General features: G+C 51.1%; 1 protein-coding gene across 1 annotated transcript; it reads right to left on the reverse strand.

The window, feature by feature from the left end:
• Positions 1-7540: 7540 nt before the first annotated feature.
• On the reverse strand, positions 7541-13752 carry LOC131482379 (aflatoxin B1 aldehyde reductase member 4-like). The gene is made up of 7 exons (XM_058676019.1): positions 13493-13752; positions 11554-11741; positions 11260-11364; positions 10568-10664; positions 10247-10346; positions 9662-9791; positions 7541-7768 (listed from the first exon to the last, which is right to left on the reverse strand). The coding sequence occupies exons 1-7, from the start codon at positions 13707-13709 to the stop codon at positions 7607-7609; spliced, it is 999 nt and encodes a 332-aa protein (XP_058532002.1). The 5' UTR covers positions 13710-13752; the 3' UTR covers positions 7541-7606.
• Between the last annotated feature and the right edge of the window lie 1198 nt (positions 13753-14950).

The raw sequence follows: 14950 nt of genomic DNA on the forward strand, positions 1-14950 counted from the left end.
TCCATGTGACACTGCAAGCGAAACTGTACATTTCCATTGAGAGAAACTGCCAGAGACCTCCTGTTGAGACCACTCCTTCCTCCTAGCCCAGCCAGGCAGTAGGAGTCGGACTGCGGGCCCTGTCCTTAAGGACATTCACACCTTGGTACTGTGTCTTGCAGCACCCGATGTGAAGTGATAGGTATGTCTGTGTATTCACAAGGAAATTATTTACACTGTGCACAGGACTGTTTCATTATGGCTCGGTCTGCAGAGAGCGAAGGATTCCACACCAGACTGACAGTAAAAGGAGATTGTTAGTGCAATAAATAAAGTGTAGCCATACAAACATGAGCACATTCCCCACGATGACACAGGCAAGCAGTCAGTCCTGGGGACAGGAGCTGGAACCTGCTCACTGGTAACAGAGGAAAGTTGCTGCTGCATCTTTTTATTATTATCATTTTATGATACAGCTCCATAGGCCCTGGGATTTCCCTTATTCTCTCCTCAATTCCCTCCCCCATCACTGAGTTCCCCTATATCGTTACTACAGTATACTTCTTCATACATAGTCATATGTCCACCTTTGCAGGCAAGGACAATGGCAGAGAGTCCATTATCCTATCATCAAGACATAGTAAACAGTTTCATTGGGAGTTCATCTTTGTCTGGAATTAGAGATGCATACTGCATTGTATCCTCACATCTGGATATGGTAATCTCCATTACACAGTTACTATAAATCTCCTTAAACGAAAGGCCAAAAAACAAAATCAACAACAGGAAGAAAGCAAAAGATAATCAAAATCCATGAGATACAGTTTCTTTTGATCTTTGTTGGTGAAATGTGTCTCCTGTAGCCAAAAAATAGATGGGCTTTGTTTTACAATCCAGTCTACTAATCTATGACATTTGATTCATGAGTTTTAGCCATTTACATTCACTGTTAATAGAAATGGTGGTTATTTGGTCCTCTCATTTTAGCAATGGGTTGTTCATTGATTTAGTCTTCTGTTGTCATTTTACTGGATTGTTCTTCACATTTGCCTTTGGTTTTGGTGGGCGCTATTCCTTTTCTGTCTCAACAGAACATCTTTCAGTATCATTTGTAGGGCAGGTTTGGAAGAGGCATATTCTTTTAACTTTTCATGACTGTGGAAGAATTTTATTTCATTTTCAAAGACAAAAGAAAGCTTTGCTGGGTATGTTATCTTGATCTGACAATTTTTTTCTTTTAGAATCTGGAATATGTCACTCCATTCTCTTCCGACCTGTAGATTCCTGTGAGAGGTCTCTTGTGAGTTTAATTGACATTCCTTTATATGTCAGATTTTATATGTCAGATTTTATATGTCAGATTTTATATGTCAGATTTTTTTCACATGCACATTAAAGGATCATTTCCTTCTGTCCGATTGAAGAGAGCTTGATGATCATGTGTCTTGGTGAAGATTGCTTCTGGTCAAGCCTGTCAGGTGTTCTGTGCCCCTCCTGGATGTTGTTCCCCAATTCTTCCTCTAGATTAGAGAAATGTTCCCTTATTGTTTCATTAAATACATTTGTAAACCCAGCTTCTCTTTCTACACCTTCTGGGACTCCCATCACTCTTGTATTTGGCCTCTTAATAGTGTCTTTCAATTCTTGAATACTTTTTTTTTCTTTTTTTGCCTGAGCCAGCTCTGCTTCCAGCTTTTTGTTTGTTTGCTTCCCTCTGGTGACAGGAAATATCTTCCAATTTTGAGATTCTTTCTTCTGCTTGCTTCATTCTACTTTGGAGACTCTCCACTGTACTTTTGATTTGCTCCACTGTATTCTTCATTTCTGATAGATCAGCTTTCATTTGATTCATTCCCAGTGTGACATACTCCTTAAATTTCTTGAATGCCTGCTTTATTTACATGCTTCTCGTTGTCGATAAGAAGTTTTATGACAAGTGTTTTGAATTCTGCATCCCCCATTTTCTCGAGTCTTCCTCAGTGAACTCTGAGGTTGGCAAAGGGTTTTGCTCCTTTACAGGGGAGTCTTCAGAAATATTCATCGTGCCTCTGTCTCTTCTTTTGCTCTTGGTCATTGTACTTCTGGTTAGCAAAGTCTTCTCCTTGGAGCAGGTTTCTAAGCTCTGTCACCCACAGGTCTACAATTCGATTTCACTACTTTTGGTTGGTAAAAAGCTCTTTGTTTGCAGTCACCTCCAGCAAGTTCCAGGTCTGGGTTCCTTTTTTTTTTTTTTTTTTAAGATTTTATTATTATTGGAAAGCCGGATATACAGAGAGGAGGAGGGGAGAGAGGAAGATCTTCCATCTGATGATTCACTCCCCAAGTGAGCCGCAACGGGTGGGTGCACGCCGATCCGAAGCCGGGAACCAGGAACCTCTTCTGGGTCTCCCACGTGGGTGCAGGGTCCCAAAGCTTTGGGCTGTCCTCCACTGCTTTCCCAGGCCACAAGCAGGAAGCTGGATGGGAAGTGGAGCAGCCGGGATTAGAACAGGTGCCCATATGGGATCCCGGCGCTTTCAAGGCGAGGATTTTAGCCACTAGGCCATGCCGCCGGCGAGTTCCAGGTCTGGGTTCTTATGTTAGAGTTACACCATGAACTCTGTAGCCCCAGGTCCTGGCTCACAAGCCTCCACCTCCTGTGATACTGTGCTGAGACTGTGCCATTGTCTGTACAACTTTTCTCCCACTTCGGGTTGGAGCAGGTCCCAGGAGTAGGGAGACACCAGGTGTCCTATATGGCTAGGTTTTTGTTGGTGGTGGTCTTGCTGGAACCTGTTGGCTGTTAGGTGTGAGGGCCACGCGGACCTATTTTGACCCAAGTGATGCCATAGTCCGTATTATTTTCCTGTGGGACCAGTGCAATGCATTGTGCTCAGTGAGTTTTCGCTGAGCTCAGCGCCTGTGCAGTTCACTGTTGTCCCTGCAGTCTTAAATTCTTTACCACACTGCACACGATGGTGCCTGAGATGCCACTACCAGAGGTCTTGATCTGCTGGCCATCAGGTCTGAGGCTTACCCGGACCTGTCTTGGGTGGAACCTGTAGTACGCCACGTTGTTTCAGTTCACTGAGCCAGAAATGAGTTCACTCCCAGCTCAGTGCATGCGTAGTACTGTCCATGGCCCTTGCTTCCTTAAACAAAATTGTGCCCGATGCAGCTCTAGGAGGGCAGACTGGGCTGTGAAATCCACCCTGTTCCCACACCGCCTGGCTGGGATCTGCCACTCTGTTCCTGCTCCTGGTCAAATCAAACAGACCAGCAGGATGGGCAGTTCTTTGTCTGGGTTCACTTCCTGAGTTCTCAGTGAAAATCTCTTCCCACCAGGTTGCTGCTGGAGTCCCCACTGCTGGTGCAATTCAGATAGCCACTCACTGAAATCCACCGAGGTATCAGTCACTGCAACACCACACCATTGTGTCGACTGCTTCCCTGTGTCATCAGTCTCCAGGTACCCCTCTGCTATTGTTCTGATCACACCTATTTTCTGGAATGTGCTCTTTCTGCTTCACACTGGCTGATGTATCTCCGTCTGTTTAAATGTATACTTACCCTATTCTGCCATCTTGATTCTAGAGAAAAGCTTTTTACATTATTGCTACATGTTGTACATCTTTCTTGGCTGAAAACAGCTTATATTTGTATGTCCCAGATTAGCATGACCCTGGATCTGACTAGGGTATGAAAATACTCAACTCTGGTACTTAGAGCGTTCCAATGCCTGCACCCCAAAAACAGAAAGTGGGAAATGAAGACTCTTACCCAGCGCTGTGCAGCGAGCCAATCCTTGAGTGGCCAAGGACAGGCATGGATTTTCCTTGACAGAATGTTGATATAAAGGCTTTAACCTCAAACCCCTTTTACTGAGTTTAGACTAAACCTTCGTCATCTTTCCTTTTCTTTTTGTAGCATTTTTACTACGGTCTGGGCCTCACACACGCCTTGCCAGACTTAAAGCCCTCCACAGTTGTTCCCTCCCTCTTTAAGCCTTGGAGGTTCTTTCACTCTTTTCTGCCCACTGCCTCTGCAGTGAAGGTCTCAGGCTATGATGCCTGGATCAGTCATACCCTCGTCATACTCTAAACCCCTGGAGAATCGACTCCAGAAGAACCCAGGGCATAATGTAGATTGAGGGCCCCAACTGCTCATGTGAGGCCACTCTGGGACTCAGGCTGCTGTTTGAGAACACCCCACCTACACAGAAGTGACTCCTGTGTTGTGAACACCGCTCAGCTGCAGCAGCTAGAACCCTGAGTCTGCTTCCATGTTGTCAGTCTGCTAGTCATCATTACTAAATGAGCAATGGACAGGGTCAGATCTCAACTGGGATAAGGGGAGTTGATTTGCAAGAATCCAAGGTGCTTCTCCCAGCAGCTGCCTCTGGGGTGTGAATGCCAACCTGCCTCCTCTGGGTTTCCAGTCTCCCTGCAAGACTAGCCAGGAGGTGGTGAAGCCACTTTAAGGGGTTATACAGGGGGTTGGTAGGATGCCTCAATGTCTAAATCCCCACCTTACAAGCACTGGGGTCCCATACAGGCACCAGCGAACATCATGACTGCTCCTCAGACATATAGATTCCTACTAGTGGCCTGGGAGAGGAAGGCCCAAAACCTTGGGACTCTGTACACTCTTGGGAGATTTGGAGCTCCTGGCTCCTGGCTCCTGGCTCCTGGCTTTGGATCAGCTCAGCTCCAGATGTTGCAGTCATTTGAAGAGTGAACCAGCATATGGAAGCTCTTTCTCTGTTTCTCTTCTCTTTGTAAATCTGACATTCCAATTAAAATTAAATCTTTTTTTTAAAAAAAGAAAGAAATTCAGTTATAGAGAGAGAGAAGGAGAGACAAAGAGAAAGACTTTGCATCTGGTTTACTCTACAGATGGTGGCAATAACCAGCACTAGACCAACACAAAGCCAGAAGCCAAGAGCTTCTCCCAGGTCCTCCTCAGCTGGGATTCCAGCACCTGGGGGAGCCTCTTGCCTTCCCATGCCATTAGCAAGGAGCTACATCCAGGAGACAGACTGGAGGCCCAATGGGATGTCAGCATTGTAAGCAGCAGCTTTCGACCCACTCTTCTACAACACCAGCCCCCATTTACTGATTTGATATCTATAAGTCAAAGGGCTTTAGGGTGTGCAGAGTTGTGCAACCACCACAGTCAACTTGAGAGCATCTTTATCATCCCTAAAGGAACCCTGTACTCTGTAGCAGTCCATCTCGCCTCCCTGTCCAGTCAATCATTAATCGACCATCTGTGTGCCATGGGCTTGCCGTGTGGATAATTCATAGAAATGGAATCCTACAGTCTGAAAGACTTGCCTCAACCACTTGGGTTCCTTGAGGCCCTGCACGCTGCAGATGTCCATCCTGCATCCTCCTGTGGCTGCAGTGTCATGCCGTGTGACTGTGTGCTCCACGTGGTTTATCCATTGCTCACTTGGTTGACACTGGGGGCTGTTCCCACTTTCTCGCTGTCATGAGTGATGCTGTTGTGAAGACCCATAGACAAGCTTTGATGAGAACTCAGGGTTCATTTCTCTTGACCGTTGTACACATATGCAGTGGCCTGACTGGGCCCATGACTCTCTGTTCAACTTCTGAGGAGCTGCCAGCCTGCTTTCCATGTGCCTCTTCCAGTTCCCTTTCCCAGAAGCAGCAAGTGAAGTTTACAAGTTTTCCAACACTTTCCCTTCCCCAGCCAGCTTGAGACATGTGGTTTGATTGGCTTTAATTTGCTGAATCACTGTGATTTTGCAATTCCCCTCTGAGCAACGCTGTGGAGAGCTTTGCATGTGTTTTTGCTGTGTGCATATTTTCTTGGAGAAAGGTCTATTCCTGTCCTCTGCCCAGTCCATTGTTCCATGTGTCTACGATTATCAAGTGAGAAGAACCCTTGCCATATCCTAGACATATGCTCCTTGGCGGATATGAGGTTGGCAAAAATTTTTTCCCATTGTTACCTGATGGTTGTATGTGTCAGTCTCCCTTTACTTGATCTACAAAAGTCGATGAAAGGATAAGGCTCATTTCCACTTATGGTTTTACACATAGCTGTTCAAAGTCAAGTAACCTTGATGATGTCATGTGTATGGAGTATGGAGGATGGAGAATGGGTGAGCAACTGCAAACTGAGGGTCCCCTGGCAACCCAGGGAGCAGAGAGAAGAGCTGGGCTGAACTCTGCACACATGACTAAGCCTTGAAGAGAGCTACCTCGTGGGGAGCTATTACGGTGTGAGGAATGCTCACATAAGCTCTGCCATACCAATATCACAATTGAATCAAATTCCAATTAAAAATAGGCATATTTGTTTTTATTTAAAAGACAGGGTAGAAAAAAAGAGAGAGAGAGAGAGACAAAGAACTCTTCCATCCGTTGGTTCAATCTCCAAATGGCCGCAACAACCCAAGCTGAACCAACATGAAGCCAAGAGCCAGGAGCTTCTTCTATGTCTTCCACATGGGTGCAGGATCCCAAGGACTTGATCCATCCTTTGCTGATTTCCCAGGACATAGCAGGGAGCTGAATAGAACTGGAGCACCCAGGACACAAACTGGTACCTGTACAGGATGCTGATGCCATGGGGCGAAGTCCAGTCCGAGCTTCAAATTTTCATCCATAAATCACTACCCTCAATCCTTTAACTATTAATATAAAATTGTGAGTTGAACTGTCTGCTTATTGTCCAATTCATTACTTTACTTTACTTGATGTCACGTGACTTACCTAAGAAATCCCTGCCTAGCTCAAAGTTGTGAAGATTTACTCCTGTGTTTTCCCCTAAGAGTTTCAGGATGTTAGCCTTGACACTTGGGGGTGCATCCATGTGCAGTTGATCTGGGGGGATGGTGTGAGCCAGGTGTGCAAACTCAGACATTTGCCTGAGGACACTGGTCATCCCAGAACCCCAGACTGAGGAAGATTCCCTCCCCTCTTCTCTCAAACCCACTCACAGTGCCCGGGCAGGGGCATTTCAGAACTCACAGCTCTAGTTCTCTGACCCGTGTCTATCCTACAGGCATTCCACACTGTCTCCTGCTGTAGCTCTGTAGTCAGTCTCAAATCAGGAAAGCTGAGTCTTCCACTTGTTTTTTTCAGTGTGATTTTGGCTCTGGGACCCAATCTTGTGTTGACGCTCAGTGTTGCCTTGCAAAGGCCTAAGCAGTCCCTGAGGGAGAGCGCCCTGCAGCAGGGGGGTACCCCTTTCCTCAGTCTGAGGGAGACAGAGAACCCCTTGGCCACCAGAGAGTATAAGCAGGATCCAGGACCTGGTCTGAGAGACACCCGGGTGGGACCCTCTCCCCCTGATGTCTGCCCTTGAACACTCAGTGAGCTGCACAGCGCCCCCACTAGGCACCGCATGGCAGGCAGGGAATAGATGAGACATATGATGTGTTCACTCCGAGCCCAGCTGCAGCCAAGGCAGGGCAGCTTTATTGCACACAGGACAGGCCGGTGCACAGCCGGCCTCAGCATCCCATTCTGTAAAGGCACAAGGCTGGAGTCTAGAATGGGAAGGAGGCACCAGATAGACTGTAGAGACTACACTCGGTCAGCATAAGGCAGAGAGGGTGAGGGGAGAGAGCAAACGGAGTCACACACAGGCCAGGGCAGCCTGAGCCGCCCAGGGCCTAGAAGTAGTAGTTGGCAGCTTTGGGGACAGCCAGGTTCCAGGCTTGCTCAAAGGCCTCCACAACTTCCGACTTCAGGGGCCCCTCCTTCACGGCTGCCAGGTTCGTCTCCAGCTGCTGCAGGCTGGTCATGCCCAGGATGACCGCGTCCCCATGGGCACCCTGCAGGGAACAGCACACATCAGCCCACACAGCACTCACTGCCCAGCCCTGTTGACTGCCCAGCTGGGGATCCCTGGGCCAGAGAGGACCAAGGAGTCTCGCGAGCTGTGGCTTTGTCACTCCCTGCCTGTGTCCTTGTCCCTGGGGCGACCTGTTCATTCACACAAGCCTTTGTCCAGAGCCTAGTCCTGCTACCCAGCAGCTGAGCAAATGTGCCTTAGCCAGTTACCCTCCCTGAGCCTGCGTGTCCTCCACTCTCAGTGTGGTCAAGGGAGTGAGAGATCACACTCAACCCTCAGCGTGCCCTAGTGAGCCTTGATTACACACGAGGGGGAATCACAGAGGTCATGAACACAGGAAGCAGAAGCTGAGGTTGTTAGGATCACGAGATTCTAAAACTCTTTCAAGATATTTCATAATACACATTGTCCATGAATTGTTTGTGGACTCTTGGCATATGTGGAACTTAGATTTTATCTAAAGATATATTTATTCATTTGAAAGTCAGAGTTAGAGGCATAGAGACAGAGAGTTTCCACCTGCTGGTTCAGTACCCCACGGGCAGACACTGACAGGGCTCACCCAGCACAGAGGCAGAGCCTGCCACTGCATCCATGTGGTCTCCATGTGGGTGCATGGGCACATGTACTGGACCATCTTCTGTCCATTTTTCAGGAGCATCAGCAGGGAGTGTGCTCAGAAGTGGAGCAACCAAGACTCAGAATGCTGATCACAGGGAGGCTCTAATTACAGTCCTTGGCTCAGCCCACTGAGTCACAATGATGGCTCCTCAAAATCTTTTTTCATGTTTCTATACTATTTTCAATCAATTTCATTGGCATAGCAACTGAAACTCATTGAGATCTTCCATTCAAATAGATCTCTGGGAACCAAATAAATGTATTTTTTAACTCTGTTATTCAACTGTGTGCTCCTTTAAAAAAAAAAGATTTTTTTTTTGAAGGGCAGATTTACAGAGAGTGAAGGAGAGACAGAGAGATTTTTCATCTGCTGGTTTACCTCCAAATGGGTTCAATGGTCATAGCTCATCCCAAGCTGGGAGCCTTGAGTTTCTCCCAGTCTCGTACACAAGGTCAGGGGCCCCAGTCTTGGCCCATCCTCTCCAATTTTCCCAGGTTATAAGGAGAGAGTGGGTTGGGAGTGGAGTGGCCAGAATACAAACCAGGGCCCTTATGGGATGCCAATGATGCAGGCAGAGTCTTAACTAACTATGCCACCACATCATCAGGACCCCAACATTTGCTTTTATGATTGTTAACTTGAAAGACCGGGAGACAGAGAAGGAAAGAGAGGGACAGAGAGGGCTCACATTTGCTGTTTCATAGTCCATGACAGCCACAGCTGAGCAGGTGTAGGAGCCAGGATTAGCGGGATGCATAGAAGAGATTCCCATGTGGGTGGCCAGGGCCAACTCCTTCAACCATCTCAGAGCCTCATGGGGTCTCCATCAGCAGGAGGCTGAAGTCAGGGCCCAGAGCAGGGAATGGAAGCCAGTCCTTTCAGGGGACACATGGGTGCCTTAAACTGGAGACTGAGTGCTCCTTTACCAGCCATAATGGAAAGGAGTCACTCTGAGGAATGACTCAGAGACAGAGACCCAGCGCCCAGCACAGCAGAGAGACTGATGTGTTTGCATTGCAACCTGAATAATGCACTTGCCATTCCTCATTAGTATCACTGGGATAGCAAGTTATAATGACTAAGTAAAGGTCAAATTCATGTTTGTGAGCCCGTATTCCAGAATTCAGCACTAAACTGAGAACAAACAGCAACAGAAACAGACCCATGAAAATAGGTCTAAAAGAAAAAGTTTCATGAGAATTGTAGATAAATTCCCCTAAGACAGCAGAAGCCACAGGACAACAGGGTTACCTTCAGCTGGGAGTGGTGATACACCCAGCGGATGGCGGCCGAGGTCAAGCTGGGCGCACTGGAGCCATACGCAGCCTGCAGGGCCTTCTGCACCAGGGCGATGCCCTTGAAGTGTTCCTCCTTCCAGTAGCTGGGCAAAGGGGAAAAGTGGCACAGGGTCACACCCAAGAGATGATACCAGAGGGTAAAGCAAACAGCCATCAAGGTAGCTGACCTAATTAACATCTGCTGCATGGAGGTTCCTCTCCAGGCTGCTGGCCCCCTCCCCAGAGGCCCTGATGACATCTCTGGTCCTGAGAGTCACACACCTGCCCTCATGTGACTGAGTGCAGCCAAGGGAGCTGAGACAGGACAGAGCCCAGGCTTCTGGCATCCCTTAGCCACAATTCTCCTTCCTGCCCGGCAGGTACTGCTCAGGACAGAGCTAGGACCTGGAAGACCACGTGGTTCTGGGATGCCCATTCCTTACAGGAGCCCCAAGAAAGCAGAAGAACCAACACTGCGGTGTTATGGATGGTACAGGCAGGAAGGAACCACACTCAACAAGCAGGTAGACATCTCCCACCACCAGACAGCACAACTCACATGTTCCTGAGGAATTCGGACCATCGCTCCCCAAAGTAGCGGCCCTTGGGCTTCTTTTCTTCTTTGTCCTCATACTGGTACTTGCCAGTCAGCAGTCCACCTGCAGAAAGGCAACCATGATAGCTCAGGTCCAGGACACCCTCAGGGGCTGTCAGACTCAGCTGGTGGGAGGACCCCAGAAGCAAGGGAGAGAGCAGCCCCACCCCTCCCCAGACCCTCTGGCTTCCCACACACTGAGGGGCATCCCTTGGGTAGCACAGGCAGAAATGGGACCAGGCCTGCCATCTCACCCGGGGGACCTGTGCCCAGGTCACCACATACCAGCCAAAGGGCTGTAAGCATAGAACCTCAATCCAAAGTGCCTGAGACAGGGGAACAGCTCCTTCTCCGCCTGCCTGGTGATGGCGCTGTACATACCCTAAGGGACAGATGCCAGTTGCAGGGGCATCACCAAATAGTACTCACCAAGGAATACCCAAACATGCCACAGTGATGGTCACTCCTTGAGCTGGTTTGACCTTGAACCTCAAATGGGCCAGAAGGACAAGCCACCCTTCCCACAGCACACTTCTTGAGGTTTAGAGAAAGGTGTAAGAAGCATGATCATTGAGAACAGAGTGCATCAGTGTGCCCCAGGGAGTTGTGCCCAGTGCTCAGCCTACACCACCAGGGGCATACATCCTGTCTGACTAGGGGAAGACAAGGTAAGGGAGGACCTAAGTACTGGGGCTCCTGGGAACTACAGGGAAAGGTTTCCTGGGGAACAGCCACCTGGGGGAGCTCTACACACTTCTCCCAGGGACTCAGCACTGCCCCAGGCTGACAGGCAAAGCCAGGCAGGAGGGGGGAGCCAGTGCACAGCCAGCACAGAGGGAGGATCCCAGCACAGAGCTGGGATGTCTCCCAGACCTCACCCAGTAGCCACTCAGAGGGTCTAAGATGGTGCAGAGCGCTAGGTCCCCTTTGTGGGGATAGGACCAGATTAAACAGAGCTGTGGAGCGCTGGCCCTCACCTGGTACACAGTGGGCTGGATCCAGCCATTCTTCTTGCACAGGGTGCAGATCTCAGCCACCTCCCAGGCAGCATAGTTGGAAAGGCCCAGCTCCACAAACTTGCCCTGTGGGGAGAAGCTGTGCTCAGCACTAGTGTAGGACAGGAAGCCAGCAAGAGAAGCATGGGGGGGGTGGCGGTTATGGGGTGGCTAGATGTGCACCAAGTCCCACTCAGGGACTGCCCTGATATACTCCCCCACTACTGTCAGGATGAAGAGGGACACACTCTGTCCTCAGGGCTGGGCTGCCCTCACCTCCTTGTGCAGCTCATTGCAGGCACGCAGCGTCTCTTCTATGGGGTTGCTGCGGTCAGGCATGTGTAGGTAGAAGATGTCCACCCGTGGACACTGCAGCCGCTGCAGCGATGTCTCCAGCTGATACCGCACACTCTCAGGCTTCAGGCTCTGCTCACCAACTGGGTTGGCCTTGGTGGCAATTTTCACTAGGAGGCAACAGACATAGAGGTCAGAGTAAATCATCACACACTGCCCTGGGTCCAGTGCAACAGTGAAGAGACACAGCTAACTGCCCATCCCAGCTCTGCCCTCACAGCTCTGGGACCTGGAGAAGGTTCCCAGGCCTCTCTGAGCCTCAGTCCTCCCACCTGCGCCATGGCTGGGGAATCGGCTGCACCTGTCACGAGGTGCTGAGGGATGAGCACCTGCTGAGAGTTTAGGAAGCAGGGCAGGGCACAAGGTGCTCGAGGAGCCCAGGGCACAGGGGGACAAGGCCACACGAGAGCTCAGGAGCTTCCTTGGAGTCTGACTCCCAGGGTCCACAGGGAAGGCAGAGGCTGCTGCTGCCTGGGAAGTAGAGGAAGCTTGCTCCACAGCTGGGGTGCCAGGCAGATGTCAGGGGCAGGAGCACTGGGCATGGGGACCTTCTGACCTGGGAGAGATGAGGTTTGGTGACACCCACGGGGGACATTTCCATTCCTCCATCCTCCTCCACCCTTTCTGGATCTAACCAAGAGGACTGTGACCCAGTGACCCAGCCTCAATGACGGAGCAGAAGGCTTTCATCAGGACACCAGCAATTTCAGGAAAAGAATCAGCAGCACCAATAGGGACCCAATGTGAGTTGTCCTGGGAGGTAGCCAGGGTGTGTAGAGGGAGGTTCCCTGAGATGCAGGGGCCTCAGAGCAGTGGGATCAGGGGTGAGACTCCAGCCGGCCATGCCTCCCCTGGGAAGGAGGCTAAGGGGCCAACACACAACACTGACATTGCTGACATTGCTGAGTTCTCACTGCACCTGCCGGGCCGGGCTAAAGCCACTCCCAGGACTTATGATCGCCAAGTGGCATTTTCACCTGCCCCTTCTGAGCCCCCTGTGTCATCTACCTCCTGGCCTCCAGCCACGGCCTCTCATCCTCCTGGCGGGGTCCCAGGTCTTCACCCTCAACCCTGTAAGTCACCCTCAGCTCCTTCAACAAATGCCTTTCTCAAGCTGTGGCACACCCCAGTCCTGCCTGCAGCCCCTCTTCCCTGGCACTCCAGCGGCCACCTTCTGCCCCCTGGGAGGACAGTGTTCCCTCTCTGATGAGCCTTCTTCATGCCTTGCTAGGAAAGGCTCCTTTCTGGGCATGCTCAGTGCTGAGCTGGAGGATGAATTTGCATGCCTATATGGCCTCACACAGATTCTGGCATGAGAGACACCCGACACTGCTCCCCATCTCCCATGCTGTGCAGGGGCCACCATGACTCCCAGGTATCCATGGCACTGCCAATCCAATAGGGCACCGGGAGCAAAGCCAAGGCCTGTAGAGAGGGCAGTCTAAGCCAGGGAGGAAGCAGATCTGTACTATGTACCTGATCTGTCAGGACTTGTGGCAATGCTAACCAGGTGTGAAGGGTCCAGCAGGTCTGGCCTTTAGGGCAACGTGCTGTGCCTGGAGCAAGGGGCAGCCCATTTCCGGGGTCCTGCATTATCATACTCAGAGTTGGGCTAGGCTGGGTCAGACTAGGTGGGTTCTAGGAATCCATTCTAGGGGGGAAAATGTAGGCAGGCAGGCAGGCAGGACAAGGCACCATCCAGGTGCCCAGGGTACTTAATCCCTGCGGGCTCTGGGCTCCCAAAGCTGTAGCGTGGGCCTAGAGTGGCCAGTGCTGGTAGTGGCAGGTGTAGGGCTGGGCCTGTCCTGTGGGGCGGGATCAGCAAGTGCATGGAGCAGGGTCCTTCAGGGACCACAGTTACCTTTGGAGTCGCTGCGGCCCAGCCCGAGCCCCAGGCCGCCCAGGATGGTCTCCGACTGGCCGTCCGTGTAGATGAAGGCGGTGTCGATCTCATTGTAGCCCTGATCCAGGAAGGCGCGCATCGACGCGGCACTAGCGGCTTGATCCATGCGGCGCCCAAACTCCATGGCGCCCAGCACCGTGGTGATGGCCTGGCGTTGCGGCATCGGACAGGACATGGTGGCGGCGACAGCGACCGAGGACTCGGAAAACAAGTGTGACGATTAGTCTTTGCAGACAGCACCCAAAGTGGGATCACTGCTGCTTTTAAAGATTCGCCACAGACTGCAGTGGGTTGTGGCCGCGAAGGGGTGGTTGCCGGGGGCGGAGCAGGGTAACTTGATACCGGGCATGGGCAGGGAAGGGGTGTGGAGCTGGCGATTCGCTGTGCTTGGGGACGTAGGCGTGGCCGAGAAATAGAGGGTGTCCACGGACATAGGAAGGGCTGAAGACTTGATGAGCAAAGGGGAGGGGAGACTGGATCTGGCAGACAGCAGGGACATAGGGAGGGTCTGGAGGGTCATGGAGAGCGAAGCGGCCAAGAGACACGGACCTGGCTCCATGGCTAACGGCCATGTCGGGGGGCCAGGGACGGTCCATGGCCAGGCGAGGCAACGCGCTGTTGACGGAGGAGTTGTGAAGAACCGGGGAGCAGCCATGTGTGGACCCGCCACAGCACCAATACCGTTTGAATTGTCTCCGCGGCTGTGGCTTACACGAATGATGTAGGTTTTGGCCGTAGGTGCAGGCCTGAACTGGGTGTCGAGGTTGGCAGTCAGCCCAAGGTCAGTCCTTCCTGCCACAGCGCCCCGCCTCCTCCACTTCTGCTTGAACTCTGCCAGGTCCCTGTCGCCCTCACCCACCCCCCTCCTCCCAGAGCCCATGCACGGCAGGGTGACCCTGAGTGTGTCTTGGTAGATAGCTCCACACCCTGAGACTCAGGCTGAGTTCGTGCAGGCAAGGCCTCACTGCTCCAAGAAGTGAGAGCCTTGTGTTGCACACTCAAGGAACAACACCTTTCCTCTGTTCTTGAGCACCCACTCCTTGGTTTGCCTGGCTGAGCCACAGGGACACAGAGCTCCCATTTGCTGGTGCTCTCTGCAAAAGGCTTCAACCCACAGGGCTTAGGCAGGCCAAGCCAGAGGCCAGGAGCTCCAGGTTGTTCTGCCACGTGGGTGGCAAGCACTGAAACCCTTGGGCCACCTTCTGCTACTTTCCCTGACGCATTACCAGGGAGCTGCATTATGAAAGTGCACCATGTTCCAAAGACGGTTACTCGCACAGGAGACTCAGGCATTGCAAGCTGTAATTCAGCCACCAGTGCCACACTGTCCTCCATGGAAGAAAAAATGCGTTTCTTTCAATGACATATGTACTTGAAAGACAGAGTCAGAAATGGAGAGAGAAGGATCTTTCAGTC

Source organism: Ochotona princeps, chromosome 2 (assembly GCF_030435755.1).
Source record: "Ochotona princeps isolate mOchPri1 chromosome 2, mOchPri1.hap1, whole genome shotgun sequence".
NCBI classification, from domain to species: domain Eukaryota; kingdom Metazoa; phylum Chordata; class Mammalia; order Lagomorpha; family Ochotonidae; genus Ochotona; species Ochotona princeps.